At 45.9% G+C, this 22,373-nt stretch overlaps 2 protein-coding genes across 3 annotated transcripts in view; one reads left to right on the top strand and one right to left on the bottom strand.

Annotated features, from left to right (window-relative positions):
* Window positions 1-4,312, bottom strand: part of SGF29 (SAGA complex associated factor 29) — a 65,921-nt gene extending 61,609 nt beyond the window's left edge. For both annotated transcript variants that reach the window (XR_009275902.1, XM_058823031.1), the window contains exons 1-5: window positions 4,199-4,312; window positions 2,746-2,821; window positions 2,590-2,662; window positions 810-874; window positions 527-656 (exon numbers count right to left, since the gene is read on the bottom strand). Coding sequence is in view for 1 of the 2 variants with exons in the window: in XM_058823031.1 (XP_058679014.1) it covers window positions 527-656; window positions 810-874; window positions 2,590-2,662; window positions 2,746-2,821; window positions 4,199-4,273 (419 nt within the window). In the remaining variant the exon portion in view is untranslated. The remainder of the gene's footprint in view (window positions 1-526; window positions 657-809; window positions 875-2,589; window positions 2,663-2,745; window positions 2,822-4,198) is intronic.
* Window positions 4,313-4,648: 336 nt separating this feature from the next.
* Window positions 4,649-21,549, top strand: CLN3 (CLN3 lysosomal/endosomal transmembrane protein, battenin). Its single transcript, XM_058823036.1, has 14 exons — window positions 4,649-4,711; window positions 4,898-4,971; window positions 5,305-5,434; window positions 5,554-5,607; window positions 6,920-6,999; window positions 8,322-8,407; window positions 9,480-9,552; window positions 10,223-10,366; window positions 11,782-11,887; window positions 12,767-12,835; window positions 14,615-14,670; window positions 17,038-17,131; window positions 19,726-19,869; window positions 20,433-21,549. The coding sequence occupies exons 1-14, from the start codon at window positions 4,649-4,651 to the stop codon at window positions 20,550-20,552; spliced, it is 1,293 nt and encodes a 430-aa protein (XP_058679019.1). The 3' UTR covers window positions 20,553-21,549.
* The last annotated feature ends 824 nt before the right edge of the window (window positions 21,550-22,373 follow it).

The following is a 22,373-nucleotide window of genomic DNA, read 5'->3' on the forward strand; positions in this document are numbered from 1 at the left end:
TCCATTTTTCCACAAAATCCCCATTTTTTCCACCTAAATCCCTCTTAATCCTCCCAAATCCCTCATTATGCCCCAAAATTTTAATTTTTTCCCAAATTTTTCCCCAATTTTTCCTCATTTTTCCCCAAATTTCCCAACCCACAGCAGCACCATCCTCAGCACCCTCAAACCCCCTTTTTCCCCCCAAATCTCTTTTATTTCCCTCTAAATTCCCCGAATTTTTTCCACAAAATCCCCATTTTTTCCCCCTAAATCCCTCTTTACTATCCCAAACCCCTCATTATCCCCCAAAATCCCCATTTTTTTCCAAAATTTTTCCCCAATTTTTCCTCATTTTCCTCCAAATTTCCCAACCCACAGCAGCACCATCCTCAGCACCCTCAAACCCCCTTTTTCCCCCCAAATTCCCCATTTTTCTCAAAAAAATCCCCATTTTTTTCCCCTAAATCCCTCTTTACTCTCCCAAACCCCTCACTTTTCCCCTAAATTCCAATTTTTTCCCCAATTTTTCCCCATTTTTCCTCACTTTTCTCCGGGCTTCCCAATCCACAGCGGCAGCGTCATCGCCGACTGCTGCAGCAGCGTCATCAGCACCCCCCTCCTCATCGTCTTCCTTGGTGGCTCAGCCTCGCTGTAAATCCCGGCGATTTTTGCCGCTGGAATTAAAAATAATTTTAAAAATCCCAAAATCCTTAAAATTCTGAGGGATTTTGGTGGAATTTTGAGGGGTTTTAAGGGGTTTGAGGAGTTTCCCGCCCTTTTTCCGGCCGTGAGGGGAGCGGCAAAGCCACGCCCCCTAGCGGCCGTACCGATGCGGCGCTCCTCCAGCAGGGATTTGATCTCGGCGATTTTATCCAGAGCTCTCCGGAGAACGCTGAAAAAAATGAGGGGAAAAAAGGTAAAAAATGGGAATAAAAGTGCAGTTTGGAAGGTGGGAAGGGATTTTGGGGGGAAAAATTGGGGTTTTTGGGGAAAAAGGGAGGAGGAGAGGGTGGGAAATGGGGGGTTAGGGGAAATTAGGAGGGAATTGTGAGAGGAAAATCTGAGGGGAAAAAGAGGAAATCTGAGGGGAAAAAGTGGGAATTTAAACGAATAATGTGGAAATCAGAGGGAAAAAAGGTAAATCTGAGGGGGAAAAGTGGGAATTTGAAGGAATAAAGTGGAAATCTGAGGGGGAAAAGTGAGAATTTGAAGGAATAAAGTGGAAATTTGAGAGGGAAAATTAGGAGGGAAGTGTGACATTTGATCTCAGCGATTTTATCCAGAGCTCTCCGGAGAACGCTGGAAAAAATGAAGGGAAAAAAGGTAAAAAAATGGGAATAAAAGTGGAGTTTGGAAGGTGGGAAGGGGTGGGGAAGGGATTTTGGGGGGAAAAATTGGGGTTTTTGGGGAAAAAGGGAGGAGGAGAGGGTGGGAAATGGGGGGTTAGGGGAAATTAGGAGGGAATTGTGAGGGGAAAATCTGAGGGGAAAAAGAGGAAATCTGAGGGGGAAAAGTGGGAATTTAAACGAATAATGTGGAAATCAGAGGGAAAAAAGGTAAATCTGAGGGGGAAAAGTGGGAATTTGAAGGAATAAAGTGGAAATCTGAGGGGGAAAAGTGGGAATTTGAAGGAATAAAGTGGAAATTTGAGAGGGAAAATTAGGAGGGAAGTGTGACATTTGATCTCAGCGATTTTATCCAGAGCTCTCCGGAGAACGCTGGAAAAAATGAAGGGAAAAAAGGTAAAAAAATGGGAATAAAAGTGGAATTTGGAAGGTGGGGAAGGGATTTTGGGGGGAAAAATTGGGGTTTTTGGGGAAAAAGGGAGGAGGAGAGGGTGGGAAATGGGGGGTTAGGGGAAATTAGGAGGGAATTGTGAGGGGAAAATCTGAGGGGAAAAAGAGGAAATCTGAGGGGGAAAAGTGGGAATTTAAACGAATAATGTGGAAATCAGAGGGAAAAAAGGTAAATCTGAGGGGGAAAAGTGGGAATTTGAAGGAATAAAGTGGAAATCTGAGGGAAAAAAAGAGGAAATCGGCGGGAAGAAATGTAAATTTGAAGGGAAAAGTGGGAATCTGAGGGGAAAAAAGCAGAAATCTGAGGGGAGAAAAGTGGGAATTAGCAAGGAAACCAAAGAAATCTGAGGGGAAAAAATGGAAATCTGAGGGGAAAGATTGGGAATTTGAAGGGATAAAATGGGAATTTGAGAGAAAACGGAGAAATTGGAGGCGAAAAAAAAATATCTGAGGGCAAAAAGTGGAAATCTGGAGAGGTAAAGAAGAAATTTGAAGGGAAAAGTGGGAATCTGAGGGGGGAAATGGAAATCTGAGGGGAAAAAGCAGAAATTTGAGAGGGAAAAATTGGTATTTGAAAGGATAAAGTGGAAATCTGAAGGAATAAAGTAGAAACTTGAGGGAAAAAAAGAGAAAAACTGAGGGGAAAAGTGGAAATCTGGGGCAATAAAGCAAAAATCTGAGGGGAAAAAAGTGGAAATTTAAGGAAAAAACTTGGAATTTAAAGGGATAAAATGAAAATCTGAAGGGATAAAGTAGAAATTTGAGGAATTTGAGTTTTTTTGGGGTTTAAAAAGGGGAATTTTGGACTCACTTGCACTCGGCCTCAGCATCAGCCTTGGCTGTGGTGTAGAGCCCTCGGAGCTTGGTGCGGTAATAGGGGGAAACTAAAGGGGATTTTGGGGGTCAAAATGACCAAAAATACCCAAAAATCCCCCCAAAATTCCCTCAAAATCCCTAAAATTGTTACTTTTGTTCTCTGTCTGCATCCGCTCGTGAGTTTTCTGGATGTTCACCAGGTTGTGTTCGCTGCGGGAGCGTTCCTCCTGAGGGGAAAGTTGGGAAAAAATTGAGAAAATTGGGGAAAAATGAGGAAAAAGAGGGGTAAATTAGGGGAAAAGAGGGGAAAATTGGGAAAAAGAGGGGGAAAATAAGGGAAAACCAGAGAAAATTGGGGAAAAAAGGGAAAAAATAGGAAAAAAAGGGAAAAATGAGCAAAAAAAAAAGAAGGGGAAAAGGAGAGAAAATGAGGAAAAAGGGAGGGAAAAAAGGAGGTTTGGGTTAATAATGAGGGATTTATGAGGGAAAAATTGGGAAATTTGGGGGTTTGAGTTAATAAATGGGGATTTATGAGGGAAAATGAGGGATTTTGAGAAGTAGGAATAATTTAAAAAAAAAGTTTTGAGGGAAAATGAAGGATTTTGGGGGTTTGAGTTAATAAATGGAGATTTATGAGGAAAAATTGAGGGATTTTGAGGGGTTGGAGGTAATAAATGGAGATTTATGAGGGGAAATGAGGGATTTTGATGGATAGGAAATAATAAATAAAAAGTTTTGAGGGAAAAATGAGGGATTTTGGGGGTTGGAGTTAATAAATGGAGATTTTTGAGGGAAAAATTATGGATTTTTTGGGAGTTGGAGTTAATAAAGAGAAATTTCGAGGGCAAAAATTGAGAAAAATGGGGGATTTTAGGGGAAAAAGAGGATTTGGGGTGGGAATGGGGCATTAGAGTAAATTAAAAATTAAGAGAAATTTGGAGCATAAGCAGGTGATTTGGGGCAAGAAAAGTGTAATTTGAGGGTAAAATCTGTTAGTTTTAGAGTAAAATTTAAAGATTTTGGATAAAATGGACCATTTTACAACAGGAATGGGCAGTTTTAAGGTAAAATAGGTGATTTTAGGACTAAATATGCTCAATTTTTGGGTAAAATTAATGTTTTAGGGCTAAAAATTGGTGGTTTTGTGAGGGGAAACTGGAGATTTTGAGGGGAAACGGGGGGTTTGTGAGGAAAAAATGCAAATTTGTGAGGGGAAAATGCAAATTGGTGAGGAAAAAATGCAAAACTGTGAGGGGAAAATGTAAATTTGTGAGGGGAAATGAGGGAGAAACAGGAGATCCGTGAGGGGAAAGAGGTAACTGGAGAATAACTGGGTGATTTTTGCGGTACGTGAGGGAAAAAAAGTTGATTTTGGGGTGAAACGGGTGATTAAAGGGGTCCGTGAGGGGAAAAAGTTGATTTTGGGGTGAAATAGTTGATTTTGGGGGTCCGTGAGGGGAAACGGGAGAGAAATAACGGGATCGGTGAGGAGAAATCGGGGAAAAGTGCAGCAAACGGGGATCGGGGATGGAAAACGGGGGATGCTGAGGAGGAAAGCGGAATCTTTAGAAAAAATTGGAAGATCCTAAAAGAAATTGCGGTACCTGCGTCTGTTTAATGAGCTGGTGCAGCTCCCCCAGCAGCTCCGCGATGCGGGAATCGGCCGAGACCAGCGCCATGACGGGAGAATGGAACGGGGATGGGAGGGGGGGGGCAAAATGGCGGCGGCTCCTGAGGGGAGCGGCGGGAGGGAGGGACAAAATGGCGGCACCGCCTCAGAGCGGGCAGAAACCACGCCCACATAACACCATATATGGTTAAAACCACGCCTTTTTGTACTTATATGGCATAAAGCCACGCCTATTTATAAATATTAACACGGCGCTTAAATCACGCCCACAATATTCCTTATATAAATTGGTTCGTGGTAAAGCCACGCCCCCTCATCTCCTAATATGGATTTACCTGCCTTAAAGCCACGCCCACGAATTTCCAATGATGGATTTGCTGTGGAAAAGTCACGTGCTCGCCGTGTCACATGATCAGCTCCCAACATGGCGGACGAGGAACCGCTGCTGCCGCCGGGTGAGAGGCAAAAAATGGGGAATAAAAATGGGGTAAAAAAACGGGAATTCGGGATAAAAACCGGGATAAAAAACTGGAATTAAAACCGGGATCAGGAGCCGGAAAGGGGAAGCGGGAGTGGGAAACGGGGCTGAAAAACGGGACGGGGACAAAAACCGACCCCAAAATCTCCTAAATTTCCCCCAAAATCGCTTAAAAATTTTTCCTCTCCCCACTAGATGAAGACTCCGCCCCTCCCCCGCCTCCCCCTCCCCCCCCCTCCCTCCTCCTGGCGAATCGGAGCCGCTTTTTGGTGAGTGCCCCTCCCCCATTTTAGACCACGCCCCCAAGCCCCTCCCAAATTCAACCCCCCCAAAATTTGCCGCCAAAACGGAGACATTTTTTGGACACACCCCCAATTTAAACACCTTAATGTGTCCACGCCCCTTTAAGCCACGCCCCCAGGGCCACCCCTCAATTTCCCGCCAAAACTCAGCCTATCTGGGGACACCCCACCCATTTAAGCCCCGCCCCTTTTGACCACGCCCCTTTAAACCCCTCTATACCCTTAAACCCCCCCCGAATTTCGCCATTTTGACCCCGCCCCCCGCCAAAACCACGCCCCTTTAAGGCGTGCCGCACCCAGGTGTGACCACGCCCACTCGCGTGGCCACGCCCCTCTAAGCCCCGCCCCCCGCAGGATTTTGGGCCTGTGTAACAACCTCCCTTACGTGGTGATGCTCAGCGCCGCCCGCGATCTGTTGGAGCCACGCCCCGTGAGTGGCCACGCCCATTTTTCAACCACACCCTCTTTGTGAGAGCCACGCCCGTTTTGGAAGGCCACGCCCCCTTTTTCTGATTGGATGTTCGGGGGGTTTTTCCCGGATTTTTTTAGGGAGAAGAGCGGCGGAATCGGAGCCGATACGACTGCGACCCTGTGGGGACCGGGGTGGGTGGGGCTTAAAGGGGTGGGGCTTAAATGGGCGTGGCCTAAATGGGCCGGGATTCAAGGAGAAAGGGTGTAAGGGGTGGGGATTAGTGGGCGTGGCTTAAAGGGTGGGGGTTAAGGGGGTGGGGCTTAAATTGGAGGGATGTAAAGGGGTGGGGCTTAAATGGGCGTGGCCGTAATGGATGGGGTTTAAATGGGCGGGGCTTGAAGAGTGGGGATTAAATGAGTGGAGCGAAAGGGGCGGGGCTTAAATGGGCGGGGCCTAAATGGGAGGGGATTCACGGAGAAAGGGTGTAAGGGGTGGGGATTAGTGGGCGTGGCTTAAAGGGGGGGGGTTAAGGGGGTGGGGCTTAAATTGGAGGGATGTAAAGGGGTGGGGCTTAAATGGGCGTGGGCTTAATGGGCGGGGCTTGAAGAGTGGGGATTAAATGAGTGGAGAGAAAGGGGTGTGGCTTAATTGGGTGGGGCATAAAGGGCCAGGAATAAATGGGAGGGGCATAAATGGGTGGGACTTAAACAGGAAATAATTCAAGGGGTGGGGCTTAAGTGGGTGGAGCTTAAAGGGGCGGGGCTTAAATGGGAGGGGGTTAAATGGGTGGGGCCTAAATTGTTGGCGGTTTAAGGGGGTGGGGCTTAAATGGGAGCGGTTTAAAGGGTGTGGCTTAAATGGGTGGAGCTGAAGGGGGTGGGGCTTAAACTGTGGAGATTAAATGGGAGGGGCTTGAAGGGGTGGGGCTTAAATGGGAGGGGTTTAATTGGGTGGGGCTTAAATGGGAGGGGCTTGAAGGGGTGGGGCTTAAATGGGAGGAGGTTAAAATGGGTGGGGCCTAAATTGTTGGAGGTTTAAGGGGTGGGGCTTAAATGGGAGAGGTTTAAAGGGTGTGGCTTAAATGGGTGGAGCTGAAAGGGGTGGGGCTTAAACTGTGGAGATTAAATAGGAGGGGCTTGAAGGGGTGGGGCTTAAATGGGAGGGGTTTAAATGGGAGGGGCTTGAAGGGGTGTGGCTTAAATGGGAGGTGTTTAAATCTGTGGGGCTTAAATGGGAGGGGCTTGAAGGGGTGGGGCTTAAATGGGAGGGATTTAAATGGGTGGGGCTTGAAGGGGTGGGGCTTAAATGGGAGGGGTTTAAATGGGTGGAGCTTAAATGGGAGGGGCTTGAAGGGGTGTGGATTAAACGGGAGGGGCTTAAATGGGAGGGGCTTGAAGGGGTGGGGCTTAAATGGGAGGGGTTTAAATGGGTGGGGCTTAAATGGGAGGTGTTTGAGTGGGCGGGGCTTAAGTGGGCGGGGCCTGTGTGGGCGGGGCTCCTCAGGCCGTGCTATTGGCCGACGTCGTCCCCGGGCTGGTGGTGAAGCTGCTGCTGCCCCTGGTGGGGCCGTACCTGCCCGACAGGTGAGAAAGGGGCGGGGCTTAAAGGGGCGGGGCTTAAAGGGGGCGGGGCTTAAAGGAGATAGTCCCCAAAGGGGCGGGGCTTAAAGGGGCGGGGCTTAAGAGAATTTTTAGATTGTTTGGGGAGGAAAATTTAATTTTTAAGGGGGAAAAAAAGAGAATTTTGGGAGAAAAAAGAGAATTTTTTCCACAAAAAGGAATTTTATCCGGAAAAAAGAAATTGTTTTTATAACAGCAGGAAATTTTGGGGACGTAAGGGAAAATTTGGGGAAAAATTGGATTTTCCGAATAGGATTTTTTGGAGGGAAAAAAGGTTGTATGAGGAAAAATTAATTTTTTTTTAATTGGGGATTTTTTTGAGATGAGAATGAATTTTGGGGGTAAAAAATGGGAGCTTTTTTGGGAAATCCTGGAATTTTTTTGGGGGAAAAAGGGAATATTTTTAGGAAAAAAAAAATATATTTGGGGGGAAAAAAAAAGGAATATTCTAGGGACAAACCTGAAATTTTAAAATGAAAATGTTGGATTTTTGGAGGGAAAAATTGAATTTTTTTTGAGGAAAAAATAGGATATTTTGGGGTAGAAATGAAATTTTGGGGGACACAAAGGAGATTTTTTTGTGGTAAAATAGGGAATTTTTGGGGGGGGGAGAAGGAAATATTTGGGATGAAAAGAGAGAATTTTTGGGGGATTAAAAAATGGAATTTTTGTGGGGAAAAACGGGGAATTTTGGGGGTGAAAAAACGGAGTTTTGGGGGAATAAATTGAATATTTTGGGAGGGAAAAGGAATTTTTGGGGGGATAAAAAAGGGAATTTTTTTGGGAATAAAAGGGAATTTTGGAGGAAAAGATAGGAATATTTTGGGGATTAAAAAGGGAATATTTTAAGGTGAAAAAAGGGAATTTTTGGGAAATAAAAAAGGGAATCATTGCGGGGAAAAAGAGAATTTTTTGGGAGTTAAAAAAGGGAATCTTTGGGGTAAGAAAAAAAGAAATTTTGGGAAAAAAATGGAATATTTTGGGATGAAAAAAGGCAATTTATGTGAGATAAAAAAGGGAATCTTTGGGGGGAAAAAAAAAGAAAATTTGGGAAAAAAATTGAATATTTTGGGATGAAAAAATGCAATTTACGGGAGATAAAAAAGGAAACGATTCGGGGAAAAAAGAGAATTTTTGGGGACGAAAAAATGGAATTTTTGCGGAAAAAAAGCGGAATTTTTTTCCGAAAAAAAAGGAATTTGAGGGAAGAAATTTAATTTATTTTAGGAAGGAATTTTGGGGTAAAAGAGGCCAATTTTGGTGTTGTTTTGTTTTTTCCCCCTCAGGTTGCGCGTGGTGGCCGTGGCTCTGTGCCTGTGGGGCAGCGTCGGCGCCGTGGCCGCGGCCAGAGGGACCCTGAGCGGCCTCGGGGGTGAGCGGGGTCACTCGGGGTCACTCGGGGTCACTTGGGGTCACTCGGGGTCACTCGAGGTCACTCGGGGTCACTCGGGGTCATTTTGGGCCATTTTTGGAATTTTTTCGGATTTTTTTCAGATTTTTTTCAGATTTTTTTCCGATTTTTTTCCGATTTTTTTCAGATTTTATTCAGATTTTTTTCAGATTTTTTTCAGATTTTTCTCAGATTTTTTTCAGTTTTTTTCAGATTTTTTTCAGATTTTTTTCAGATTTTTTTCATATTTTTTGGAGATTTTTCCAGATTTTTTTCAGATTTTTTTGAGATTTTTTTCAGATTTTTTGACATTTTTTTCAGGTTTTTTTCAGATTTTTTTCAGATTTTTTTCAGATTTTTCTCAGATTTTTTTCAGATTTTTTCAGATTTTTTTCAGATTTTTTTCAGATTTTTTTCAGATTTTTTTTAAAGAATTTTTTGAAATTTTCGGGGGGGATTTTTTTTTTTTTTTTGGCATGTTTTGTAGACTTTTCTGCTTTATGTGGAGAAATTTTTGAGATTATTTTGGGGTTTTTTTGACATTTTTGGGGGATTTTTGGAGATTTTTTTCAGATTTTTTTCAGATTTTTTTAAGATTTTTTTTGAAAATTTTTTGAGATTTCTTTGAGATTTTTTTGAGATTTTTTTCAGATTTTTCTCAGATTTTTCTCAGATTTTTTTAAAATAATTTTTTGACATTTGGGTGAGTTTTTTAGGTTTTTTTTTTTTTTTTTGGCATGTTTTGTAGACTTTCCTGCTTTTTGCGGAGATATTTTTGAGATTATTTTGGGGTTTTTTTGACATTTTTGGGGATTTTTGCAGATTTTTTTTTAACACATTTGGGGATTTTTTTGGTTCTTACTGAGGTTTTTTGAGAGGGTTTATGGGGATTTTTTTCAGATTTTTAAAATACTTTTTGGAGATTTTTCTGGAGGATTTCTTGAGTTTTTTTGGGGATTTTTTTGGGACTTTGTGGTGGATTTTGGGGGTTGGGGTCACTCAGGGGTCACTCAGGGGTCAGGGGTCACTCACCGCTCCCTCATTGGTCACTCAGGTGTGGCTCTGGGCAGTGCGGGGGCGGGGCTTGGTGAGGTCACATTCCTGACCTTGGCTTCCTCCTATCCCAGGTAAGGGGGCGTGGCCTCACCTGAGAGGGCGTGGCCACACATAAAGGCCACGCCTACCTGGGCCACGCCCCAAAACGTGCAGAGGGACCCAAAAAACCCCAAAAATTTGGGGAAAAAATTGGCCAAATTTGGTCAAAATCAACCAAAAAAGGAATTTAGGTGGGGTCAGGTGGGCGGGGCTTCATGCGGGTAGGCGTGGTCAAATAAAAAGTGGGCGGAGCTTTAAAATGCCGTTAAATCTCCATAAATTTGATCCAAAATTCCCAAAATTTGGGGCAAAATTGGCCAAATTTGGTCAAAATCGGCCAAAGTAGAAATGGGGAGGGGCAAGTGGGCGGGGCTTCAAGAGGGGGGGTGTGGCCACACAAAAAGTGGGCGTGGCTTTGAGATGCAGTTAAAACTCCATAAAATTGATCCAAATTTACCAAAATTTGGGGCAAAATTGGCCAAATTTAGTCAAAATCGGCCAAAATTTGAATGGGGGGGTGGGCAAGTGGGCGGGGCTTAATGTGGATGGGCGTGGTCACACAAAAAGAGGGCGTGGCTTTAAAAATGGGGTAAAAGTTCTTCAAATTTGGGTCCGAAAATCAGCAAAAATCGGCCACAAATTTGCAATAAAATGGGAATTTTGAAAGTGGGCGTGGCCATTCTGACTCGGCTCCTCCCCCAGTGGCTCCGGGCTCTCCCATTGGTCGTCGGGGACGGGCGCGGCCGGACTGGGCGGAGCTTTGGGGTTCTGGGGCTTGAGGGTGTGGCTGCCCCTCCCCCACGCGCTGCTGCCCTTCCTGGCCCTGCCCCCGCTGATGCTGCTCAGGTGAGACCCAAAATTTGAGTTCTTCGACCCCAAAATTTCCCTTTTTTAACCAAAAATTGGAATTTTTTTTACCCTAAAGTTCGCTTTTCTTAACCCAAAATCCACTTTTTCACCAAAATTCCATTTTTTTAATAGTGAAACTTCCGAATTTTAAGTCTGTGAAGTCGTGGAATTTTAAATTTAATTTCCCTATTTCCACCCCAAAGCCCCTCAATTTTAATATCCTAAAATTCAGATTTTTTACCACAAAATTCCTGAATTTTATCTTAAAAATTCCAAATTTTTAATCCCAAAATTCTCAGTATTTAACCCTAAATTTCCCTAATTTCAACTCCAAAATCCCACCCCCAAAAGTCCCAAATTTTAACCTCAAAATTCTTAAATTTCAAACCCAAAATCCTCAATAATTTATCCCAAAACTCCCGAGTTTCAATCCCAAAATCCCCAATTATTTTACCCCAAATTTCAACCCCAAAATTCCCATTTTTTAAACTCCTAATCTTCCAATTTTTTAACCTTTTAATTTCCCAAATTTTAAGCCCAAAATCCCTAATATTTGAACCAATTCCCCCAATTTTTAACACAAAAAAATCCCAAATTTTTTATTCTAAAATTTCAGGTTTTTAACCAAAAAATCCCCAATTATTTTCCCAAATTACCTCGACTTTTTAACCCAAAAATCCCAAATTTCAACCTCAAAGTCCCCAATTTTTTATCCCTAAAATCTCCAATTTTCCAACCAATTCCCCCAAATTTTTAACACAAAAATTCCCTATTTATTTATCTCAAATTTCTCACATTTTAACCTCAAAATTCCCAGTTTTTTAACCACAAAATCCCAAACTTCCACCCTAAAATCCCCAATTTTCCAACCCCAAATTTCCCAAATTTTAAATGCAAAATTTCCAATTTTAACCCAAAAATTCCCAAATTTTAACCGCGAAATCCCCAACTTCTACTCCCCACATCCCCAAAATGTTAACCCCAAAATTCCAAATTTTTAACCCCCAAAATTCCAAATTTAAACCTCAAAATTTAAATCTCAAAGTTCCCAATTTTTTACCCCAAATTTTTAACCCTAAAATTCCCATTTTTAAATCTTACAACTCCCAAATTTCAACCCCAGAAAGTCAAAAATTCTAACCCCAAAATTCCCAATTTTTTCATCAGAAAATTCCCAAATTTCAATCCCAAAACTCCTAAATTTTAAACCCCAAATTCCCAAATTTTTACCTCCAAAACTCCCAATATTTAACCCTGAATTTCCCAAATATTTTACCCTAAAAATCCAAATTTTCCACCCCAAATTTCCCTCCAACCCCCATAGTGGGCGTGGCCTCCCTTAGTCCCTCCCCCCTAATTTGAATAATTAAAATTTTAATTTTCTCCTTTTTTTTCCTTTTTTTTTCCCTCAGTTTTTTCTTCCTGCTGGGCCCGGCCCCTCCCCCCAGGCCGGATCCGCCCCTCCCCCACCCCGACGAAGGGGGCGGGGCCAGAGAGGAGAAATGGGGCGTGGCCAAGGTGAGAAATGGGGCGGGGCTTAAAGGGGCGGGGCTTAAAGGGGAATTTTGGGGGAATTTTTGGACATTCTGGGGTTTAAAATTTGGAAAATTCATTAAAAAATTGAAAATTTTTGGGTTATAAAAATGGAACTTTAGGGGGAAAGTGTTGAGAATTCTTGGGTCAAAAATTGGTGGAAATTTTGAGGTTAAAATTTTGAAATTTTAGGTAAACAGATGTGGATTTTTGGATTTAAAAATTGTAATTTTGGGGGGGAATATGTTGACAAATTTTAGGATGAAATTTGGAAATTTTGGGGTGAAAAACTCAGAATTTTAAAGGAAAAAATTGGAATTTTGGAAGTTTAATTTAGGAATTTTTTGGGTTTAAAAAGTTTGGAATTTTGGGGTTAAAGATTGAGAGTTTTGATGTGAAAAAACTGGTAACTTGGGGCGAAAAAATGACAATTTTGGAGTAAAATTTGGGAATTTTGGGGGTTGGAAATTCAAAATTTGAGAGGCTAAAAATTGGCAATTTTGGGTTTAAATTTGAGGAATTTTAGTTAAAATTTGAGAGTTTTAGGGCTAAAAGAAGGGGTTTTAGAGCTCAAAATTTTGACATTTGGAGGTGAAAAATTTGGGAATTTGGGGCAGAAATCTGGGAATTTTTGGGTTTAAAAATTGGAATTTTGGGTTAAAATTTGAGGAATTCGGGGTTTGAAATTGGCAAATTTTGCATTAAAAATTGAGAATTTGGGGGTTAAAAATTGGGGAATTTTGGTTAAAAATTGGGAATTTTATGGGGCGAATTTGGAAATTTTGAAGGGGGTGGGCTTAAGGGAGGGGGCGGGGCTTAGGGACACAAAGGGGGCGTGCCCTGACTAAGCCCCGCCCCCTTTAGGCCGCTTTCTGCCAGGGGGCGCCGCTGGCCCTCGTTTACTTCGCCGAGTACTTCGTTAACCAGGGGCTGGTGAGGGGGCGGGGAGGGGGCGGGGCCTAAATGATGTGGGGGAGGGGCCTAATGTGGTCAGGGAGGGGTTTGAAGGAAGGGGGAGGGGCTTAAAGGGGTGGGGGCGGGGCTTGAAGGGTAAGGGAAAGGTCTCAAAATGGCGGATTTGGTCTTGGGTGGGATTCAAAATGGCGGATTTGGCGTGAGGGGCTGGTGAGGGGGTGGGGCTAAATGGGGAGGGGGCGGGGCCTGAATGACGTGGGGGAGGGGCTTGAAGGGGTGGCGGCGGGGTTTGAAGGAAGGGGAGGGGCTTAAAGTTGTGTGGGCGGGGCTTAAAGGGATGAGGGTGGTCACAAAATGGCGGATTTGGGGTTGATCAGGATTCAAAATGGCGGATTTGGCGTGAGGGGCTGGCGAGGGGGCGGGGCTAAATGGGGAGGGGGCGGGACTCAAGCGATGTGGGGCGGGACTTAAATGGGTGGGGCTTGAAGGGGCGGGGCTTAAAGTGGTGGGGGCGGGGTTTAAAGGGTAAGGGAAGGGGCACAAAATGGCGGATTTGGGGTTGAGTGGGGCTCAAAATGGCGGATTTGGAGTGAGGGAGGGGCTTAGGGCGGGGCTAAGAGTGACGGGGAGGGGCTTAAAGGGTGGGGGAGGGGCTTAAAGAGGTCGGGGAGGGGTTTGAAGGAAGGCGGAGGGGCTTAAACATGTGAGGGCGTGGCCTAAAGGGTGGGGAAGGGTCACAAAATGGCGGATTTGGGCTTGGGTGGGATTCAAAATGGCGGATTCGGCGTGAGGGGCTGGTAGGGGGGCGGGGCTTAAATGACGTGTGGGAGTGGCTTAAAGGGTGTGAGGGCTTAAAGGGGAGGGGCTTAAAGTGGTGGGGGCGGGGCTTGATGGGTCACACAATGGCGGATTTGGGGTTGAGTAGAATTGGAGGGAGGGGCTTAAAGTGGTGGGGGCGGGGCTTAGGGGAATAGGGGAGGGGCTTAACAGGACAGGGAGGGGCTTGAGGCCTGGGGGAGGGGCTTAAATGAGTGGGAGGAGCTAAAACGGTGGATTTAAGGGAGGAGCAAGGCTTTGAGGAAGGGGCGGGGCTTAAAGGGATGTGGGAGGAGCTAAAATATCAGATTTGGGGTGGGGGAGGAGCTTAAAGGGATGTGGGAGGGGCAAAAAATGACACGATTGAGATGAGGGAGGGGCCAAAAATGACAGGTTTGAATTGGGGGCGGGGCTTAAAATGGGCGAATTTGTGGTGGGGGAGGAGCCTGAATGGGGTGGGGGAGGGGCTTAAAGGGGTGGGGGAGGGGCTTAAAGGGGTGGGGGAGGGGCTTAAATGGAACGTGGAAATTTTAGGGGACGAAAATTGGAATTTTTGGTGTCGACATTTGGGAGGTTTTGGGTTGAAAATTGGGAAATTTGGGGGTTAAAAATTTGGGAATTTTTGGGGGGTCAGAATTTGGGAGTTTTGGGGTTAAAATTTGGGCGTTTTTGGGATTGAAGTTTGGGGGTTTTGGGGTTGAAAATTTCAAATTTCGGGGGGGGTTAAAATTTGCAAAAATTGGGGGTTTGGGGTGGGGGAGGGGCCCAAAATGGCGGATTTGAGGTGGGGGAGGGGCTTAAAGGGATGTGGGCGGGGCTAAAATGGCAGATTTGAATTGGGGGAGGAGCCTAAGGGGGCGGGTTTGGATTGGGGGAGGGGCTTAAATTGAATTTATGGGTGGGGGAGGGGTTTATGTTGGTGGGGGAGGGGCCAGCGCTGTTTGGCCCCGCCCCCGATTTTTTGGCCACGCCCCCTTTCAGATGGAGCTGCTCTACTTCCCATCCTCGCCCCTCCCCCACAGCGCCCAGTACCGAACGTGAGTTTTGCTCGCCCAAAATTTCAAATTCTTACCCCAAAACTCCAAACATTTTAACCCCAAAATTTCCAGGATTTAAATCTAAATTTCCCAAATTTCCTCTGCAAAAATTCCTAATATTTGAATCCCAAAAATGCCCAAGTTTTTCATCCAAAAACTCCCAATTTTCAGTCCCCAAAATTCCCAATTTTAACCCCGAAAATTCACAAATTGTAAAAAAAAAAAAAAAAATTGAATCGCGAAAATTCCGATTCAAACCATAAAAATTCTCAATTTTTACCCCAAAGCTCCCAAATTTTAAACTGGAAAATCCCCAAATTTTAACCCCAAACTCTCAAATTTTAACCCCAAAATTCCAAAAATTTCAACCCCAAATCCCCTCATTTTTGTCCCAAAATTCTCAATTTTTATCACCAAAATTTCCCAAACTTTAACCTGAAAATTCCCAAACTTTTGACCCCAAAAGTTTCTGATTTTTACCCCTGAAATCCCCCACCTTCAACCCCAAAGTTCCCAGATTTTAACCCCAAAACTTCTAAATTTTAACCCCAAAATCCTCAATTTTCAACCGCGAAACTCCCAAATTTTAAACCCAAAAGTTCCAGATGCTTAACCCAAAATCCCCAAATTTTAGCCCCAGAACGCAAAAATTTAAAACCCGAAAATTCCCAATTTTCAACCTCAAAATTTCGCAATTTTCAACCCCAAAATTTCACAAATTTCAACCTCAAAATCCTCAATTTTCAACCCCCAAAATTCCCGATTTCAACCCCAAAAAAATTTCCACATCTTTAATCCAGAACTCCACAATTTAACCCCCAAACTCCCAAATTTCAACCTCAAAATTTCCCAATCTTCAACCCCAAACTTTTCAAATTTTAACCCAAAAATCCCCAAACTTTACCCTCAAAACCCCCAATTTTTAACGCCAACATTTCCCACCTTTCAACCCCAAAAACCCCCAAATTTTAGACCCAAAACCCCCAAAATTTAATACCAAAAACTCCCACTTAAACTCCCCAAAATTCCGGTATTTCAACCCAAAAAATTCCAATTCTTACCTCAAAAATTACCGAATTTTATCCGGAATTTCCCAGTTTTTAACCCCCGAACTCCCCGGATTTAACCCCGAAAATTCCCCAGGTTCGAACCCCAAAACTCGGGGATTTCGGCCGCCCCCAAAATTTCGTTTTTTCACCCCAAAACTTCCTGGTTTTTACCGAATTTTAACCCCAAAACTTCCCGGTTTTTACCGAATTTCAACCCCAAAACTTCCCGGTTTTTACCGAATTTTAACCCCAAAACTTCCCGGTTTTTACCGAATTTTAACCCCAAAACTTCCCGGTTTTTCCCCAATTTAATCCCAAAACTTCCCAGTTTTTACAGAATTTAACCCCAAAACTTCCCGGTTTTTACCGAATTTCAACCCCCAAACTACCCGGTTTTTACTGAATTTTAACCCTAAAACTTCCCGGTTTTTACTGAATTTTAACCCCAATTTTAACCCCGAAACTTTCCGGTTTTTACCGAATTTCAACCCCAAAACTTCCCGGTTTTTACCGAATTTTAACCCCAAAACTTCCCGCTTTTTACCGAATTTTAACCCCAAAACTTCCCGTTTTTTACCAAATTTTACCCCCAAAACTTCCCCTTTTTTACCGAATTTTAACCCCAAAACTTCCCGGTTTTTACCGAATTTTAACCCCAAAACTTCCCGGTTTTTACGGAATTTTAACCCTAAAACTTTCCGGTTTTTACCGAATTTCAACCCCAAAACTTCCCAGTTTTTACCGAATTTTAACCCCCAAACTTCCCGGTTTTTACCGAATTTTAACCCCAAAACTTCCCGGTTTTTCCCCAATTTAATCCCAAAACTTCCCAGTTTTTACAGAATTTAACCCCAAAACTTCCCGGTTTTTACCGAATTTCAACCCCCAAACTACCCGGTTTTTACTGAATTTTAACCCTAAAACTTCCCGGTTTTTACTGAATTTTAACCCCAATTTTAACCCCGAAACTTTCCGGTTTTTACCGAATTTCAACCCCAAAACTTCCCGGTTTTTACCGAATTTTAACCCCAAAACTTCCCGCTTTTTACCGAATTTTAACCCCAAAACTTCCCGTTTTTTACCAAATTTTACCCCCAAAACTTCCCCTTTTTTACCGAATTTCAACCCCAAAACTTCCCGGCTTTTATCGAATTTCAACCCCAAAACTTCCCCTTTTTTACCGAATTTTAACCCCCAAAACTTCCCGGCTTTTATCGAATTTTAACCCCAAAACTTCCCGGTTTTTACCGAATTTAACCCCAAAACTTCGCGGTTTTTACGCCGGAAAGTTTTGAGTGTTTAACCCCTCGCGTGCCAGGCTGCAGCTGCTGTACCAGGCCGGCGTCTTCGCCTCGCGCTCGTCCCTGCGCTGCCTCCGCCTGCGGCGACTCTGGGCGCTGGCGCTGGCTCAGGTGGGACCCACAGACCCCAAATGTGACCCATAGATCCTGATCCTGCCCCACAGATCCCAAATGTGCCCACAGATCCCTGTGCCCCATAGATTCCTGCCCCATAGATCCCAAATGTGCCCCATAGATCTGATCCTGCCCCACAGATCCCAAATGTGCCCCACAGACCCCAAATGTGCCCCACAGACCCCAAATGTGCCCCATAGATCCTGACCCTGCCCCACAGACCCCAAATGTGCCCCACAGACCCCAAATGTGCCCCATAGATCCTGACCCTGCCCCACAGACCCCAAATGTGCCCCACAGATCCCAAATGTGCCCCATAGATCCCTGTGCCCCACAGATTCCTGCCCCATAGATCCCAAATGTGCCCCATAGATCTGATCCTGCCCCATAGATCCTGATCCTGCCCCACAGATCCCAAATGTGCCCCATAGATCCTGATCCTGCCCCACAGATCCTCACAGATCCTTCTGGGGGCTGGCGCTGGCTCAGGTGGGACCCACAGATCCCCTGTGCCCCATAGATTCCTGTGCCCCACAGATCCTGACCCTGCCCCATAGATCCCAAATGTGCCCCATAGATCCCTGTGCCCCATAGATCCCTGCCCCATAGATCCTGCCCCATAGATCCCAATCCTGCCCCACAGATCCCAAATGTGCCCCACAGATCCTGATCCTGCCCCATAGATCCTGATCCTGCCCCATAGATCCCGAATGTGCCCCATAGATCTCGAATGTGCCCCATAGAATCCTGTCTGACCCCACAGACCCCAGTCCTGCCTCTGGGGGCTGGCGCTGGCTCAGGTGGGACCCACAGAATCCCCTGTGCCCCACAGATTCCTGCCCCACAGATCCCAAATGTGCCCCACAGATCCTCAGATCCCTCTGGGGGCTGGCGCTGGCTCAGGTGGGACCCACAGATTCCTGCCCCATAGATCCTGATCCTGCCCCATAGATCTGATCCTGCCCCATAGATCCCAAGTGTGCCCCATAGAATCCTGTCTGACCCCATAGATCCCAGTCCTGCCCCACAGATCCTGCCCCATAGATCCCGAATGTGCCCCACAGATCCCAAATGTGCCCCACAGATTCTGCCCCATAGATCCTGATCCTGCCCCATAGATCCCTGCCCCATAGATCCCTGCCCCATAGATCCTGATCCTGCCCCATAGATCCCAATCCTGCCCCACAGATCTCTGCCCCATAGATTCCTGCCCCATAGATCCTGATCCTGCCCCATAGATCCTGATCCTGCCCCATAGAAACCTGCCCCATAGATTCCTGCCCCATAGATCCTGATCCTGCCCCATAGATCCCAATCCTGCCCCATAGATCCTGATCCTGCCCCATAGATCCTGATCCTGCCCCATAGAAACCTGCCCCATAGATCCTGCCCCATAGATTCCTGCCCCATAGATCCTGATCCTGCCCCATAGATCCCAATCCTGCCCCATAGAAACCTGCCCCATAGATTCCTGCCCCATAGATCCTGCCCCATAGATCCTGATCCTGCCCCATAGATCCTGATCCTGCCCCATAGAAACCTGCCCCATAGATCCCAATCCTGCCCCATAGATCCTGATCCTGCCCCATAGATCCTGATCCTGCCCCATAGAAACCTGCCCCATAGATCCCAATCCTGCCCCATAGATCCTGATCCTGCCCCATAGATCCCAATCCTGCCCCATAGAAACCTGCCCCATAGATTCCTGCCCCATAGATCCCAATCCTGCCCCATAGATCCCAATCCTGCCCCACAGATCTCTGCCCCATAGATTCCTGCCCCATAGATCCTGCCCCATAGATCCTGTCTGACCCACAGACCCCAAACCGGCCCCCAAATATTCCCAATTTTCCCACAACATTTTCTCCTTTTTAACCAATTTTTCCCCTTTTCCGCCCAATTTTCTCCCAAAATTCCCCCCCAATTTTTTTCCCGATCCCCTCCAAATTTTCCAAATTTCTTCCAAAGTTCCCAATTTCCCCCCATTTTTAACCCATTTTTCCCAATTTTAATCCAAATTTTGTCCCATTTTTCCTAATTTACCCCAAGATTTCCCTCAACATTTCCCCCACTTTAATTCCCGGTTTCCCAAAAAAAAAATTCTCCCAATTTTTCCCAATTTCCCCTGAATTTCCTCCAATTTCTTCCCCGTTTGCCCCCAATTTTCCCCAATTTTCCCCCATTTTAATTCCCTTTATTAACCAATTTTTTACTCTTTTTTTCCCACCATTTTCTCCCCAAATTTTCTTACATTTTTCCCCAAATCCCCCAAAACTTCTACCCTACTTTCCCTCATTTCCCCCCAATTTCCCCCTAATTCTTTTCCCAATTATCCCAAATTTTCCACAATTTTCCCCATTTTAATTCCCACTTTTAACCCCTTTTTTTCCTTTTTTTTACCAGCATTTCCCCCAATTTCTCCCAAACTTTCCCCATTTTTTTCCCAATTTCCCCCAGATTTCCCCCAATTATTTCCCGATTTCCCCCACTTTAATTCCAAATTTTCCCCAAATTTTTCTCCCAAATTTCCCCAATTTTTCCCCAATTTTAATCCCCATTTTTAACCCGTTTTTCCCCGGCCCCGCCCCCAGGTGCTGCTGGCCTCGTTCCTATTGGCCGCCGTGGCTGTCAATCACCTCCTGCCCGGGCTGGGCGTGGCCGCGGCGCTGGCGCTGGGGGAGGGGCTTGTGGGGGGCGGGGCCTACGGGAACGCCTTCAGCAACCTGGGAGAGCAGGTCAGTGACCTTTGACCCCCGAGTGACCCCCGAGTGACCCCTGAGTGACCCCTGAGTGACCCCTGAGTGACCCCTGAGTGACCAATGAGTGACCCCTGAGTGACCCCTGAGTGACCCCTGAGTGACCCCTGAGTGACCAATGAGTGACCACTGAGTGACCCCCGAGTGACCAATGAGTGACCACTGAGTGACCCGAGTGACCGCTGAGTGACCCCCGAGTGACCAATGAGTGACCACTGAGTGACCCCTGAGTGACCACAGGGTGACCACTGAGTGACCCCTGAGTGACCAATGAGTGACCAATGAGTGACCCCCGAGTGACCCCTGAGTGACCACTGACCCAAAATGGCCCAAAATGACCCAGAGTGACCCTGAATGACCACTGAGTGACCCCTGAGTGACCCCTGAGTGACCCCTGAGTGACCGCTTACCCAAAACAGCCCAAAACGGCCCAAAATGACCCCTGAGTGACCAATGGGTGACCAATGGGTGACCACTGACCAATGAGTGACCCCTGAGTGACCCCCGAGTGACCTCTGACCCCGCGTGGCCGCTGTCCGCAGGTGCCCCTCCCCCGCCGGCCGCTGGCCATCGCTGTGGTCACTCTGGGGGCCGAAGTCGCCATCGCCGCGGCCGGAGCGGCCGGAATGGGGGCGCACGCGGCGTTCTGCGGCCGGGAGTGACCAAAGAGTGACCACGGAGTGACCACGGAGTGACCACTGACCACTGAGTGACCGCTGAGTGACCGCTGAGTGACCACGGAGTGACCACTGACCATGGAGTGACCTCTGAGTGACCGCTGAGTGACCACGGAGTGACCACGGAGTGACCACTGACCATGGAGTGGCCACTGACCATGGAGTGGCCACTGAGTGACCGCTGAGTGACCACTGACCACTGAGTGACCTCTGAGTGACCGCTGAGTGACCACGGAGTGACCACTGAGTGACCACTGACCATGGAGTGATTTCTGAGTGACCACTGAGTGACCACGGAGTGACCACTGAGTGACCGCTGACCATGGAGTGGCCACTGAGTGACCACAAAGTGACCATTGAGTGACCCGTGGAATGGCTTTGAATTGACCCCTGAGTGACCATTGGAAGTGACCACTGAGTGACCACGGGAATGGCCTTGGAATGACCACTGAGTGACCACTGAGTGACCACAGAGTGACCACTGAGTGACCACTGAGTGACCAATGAGCGATCCTTGGCCTGGTCATTGAGTGGCCATTGAGTGACCCTGGAAGTGACCACTGGATTGGCCTGGGAGTGACCACAGAGTGACCATTGAATGATCCTGAAAGTGACCACTGAGTGACCGCTGAGTGACCAGTGAGTGACCGCTGGATCGGCCTTGGAGTGACCACTGAGTGACCACAAAGTGACCCCTGGGTTGGCCTGGAAGTGACCATGAACTGACCACTGAGTGACCACTGAGTGACCACTGAGTGACCACTGAGTGATCCTTGTCCTGGTCATTGAGTGACCATTGAGTGACCCTGGGAGTGACCATTGGATTGGCCTTGGAGTGACCACCAAGTGACCACAGAGTGACCGCTGAATTGGTACTGGAGTGACCACAGAGTGACCATTGAATGATCCTGAAAGTGACCATTGAGTGACCACTGAGTGACCACTGAGTGACCGCTGGATCGGCCTTGGAGTGACCACTGAGTGACCACAAAGTGACCAGTGACCACTGAGTGACCATCGACCTCCCTGAGTGACCACCGAGTGACCACTGGATTGGCCTTGGAGTGACCACTGAGTGACCACTGAGTGACCACTGAGTGACCACTGACCAGTGAGTGACCACGGAGTGACCACTGGATTGGACATGGAGTGACCACTGAGTGACCACTCAGTGACCCCCTCAGCCCAACCTGGGACATTTCTCATTAAAAAAAGGGAAAATTTGGATTAAATTTATTCATTTTTTGGATAAGAATGGGAATTTTGGGGTCAAAACTTGATTGTTTCGGGTCAAAATTGGGGTTTTTTAGGTGAAAATTGGGATTTGGGGTAAAAAAAAAAAAAGGGGGGAAATTGAGGTAAAAATTCAGAATTTGGGGGTGAAAATTTGGATTTTTTTTTTTTTTTGAGGTAAAAATTTCAATTTTGGAGGTAAAATTGAGGATTTTTGGGGTAAAGTTGGGAATTTTGGGGGATTATTGGGAGATTTTGGGGTTTAATGTGAAATTTTTTGAGGTAAAAATATCAATTTTGGGGGTAAAGTTGGGAATTTGGGGGTAGAAAATGGGAATTTTGGGAGATAAAATTCAGCATTTTTGGGTCTAAATTAATGGATTTTTGGAGGTAAAAACTCATGGATTTTGAGGTAAAAAATTGCCAAATTTGTGGCAAAAAGGGAGATTTTTATTTAAAATGTTCAATTCTTACTGAAAATCACAAATTTAGGAGGTAAAATGGGACATTTTGAGGCAAAATTGGCCAGTTTAAGAGAGGAAAAAACCGGGAATTTTGAGGTAAAAAGTTGGG

The sequence above is a fragment of the Ammospiza caudacuta genome, chromosome 37 (genome assembly GCF_027887145.1).
Source record: "Ammospiza caudacuta isolate bAmmCau1 chromosome 37, bAmmCau1.pri, whole genome shotgun sequence".
Lineage (NCBI taxonomy): Eukaryota > Metazoa > Chordata > Aves > Passeriformes > Passerellidae > Ammospiza > Ammospiza caudacuta.

What these genes read in the sequence shown, in the direction of transcription:
- CLN3 (XM_058823036.1), top strand. Translation starts at nt 4,649, where the DNA reads ATGGCGGACGAGGAACCGCTGCTGCCGCCGGGTGAGAGGCAAAAAATG. An exon ending in CCCCCGCTGATGCTGCTCAG is followed by an intron (nt 10,367 to 11,781) that starts GTGAGACCCAAA and finishes TTTTTCCCTCAG; the next exon opens with TTTTTTCTTCCTGCTGGGCC. An exon ending in ACTTCGTTAACCAGGGGCTG is followed by an intron (nt 12,836 to 14,614) that starts GTGAGGGGGCGG and finishes GCCCCCTTTCAG; the next exon opens with ATGGAGCTGCTCTACTTCCC.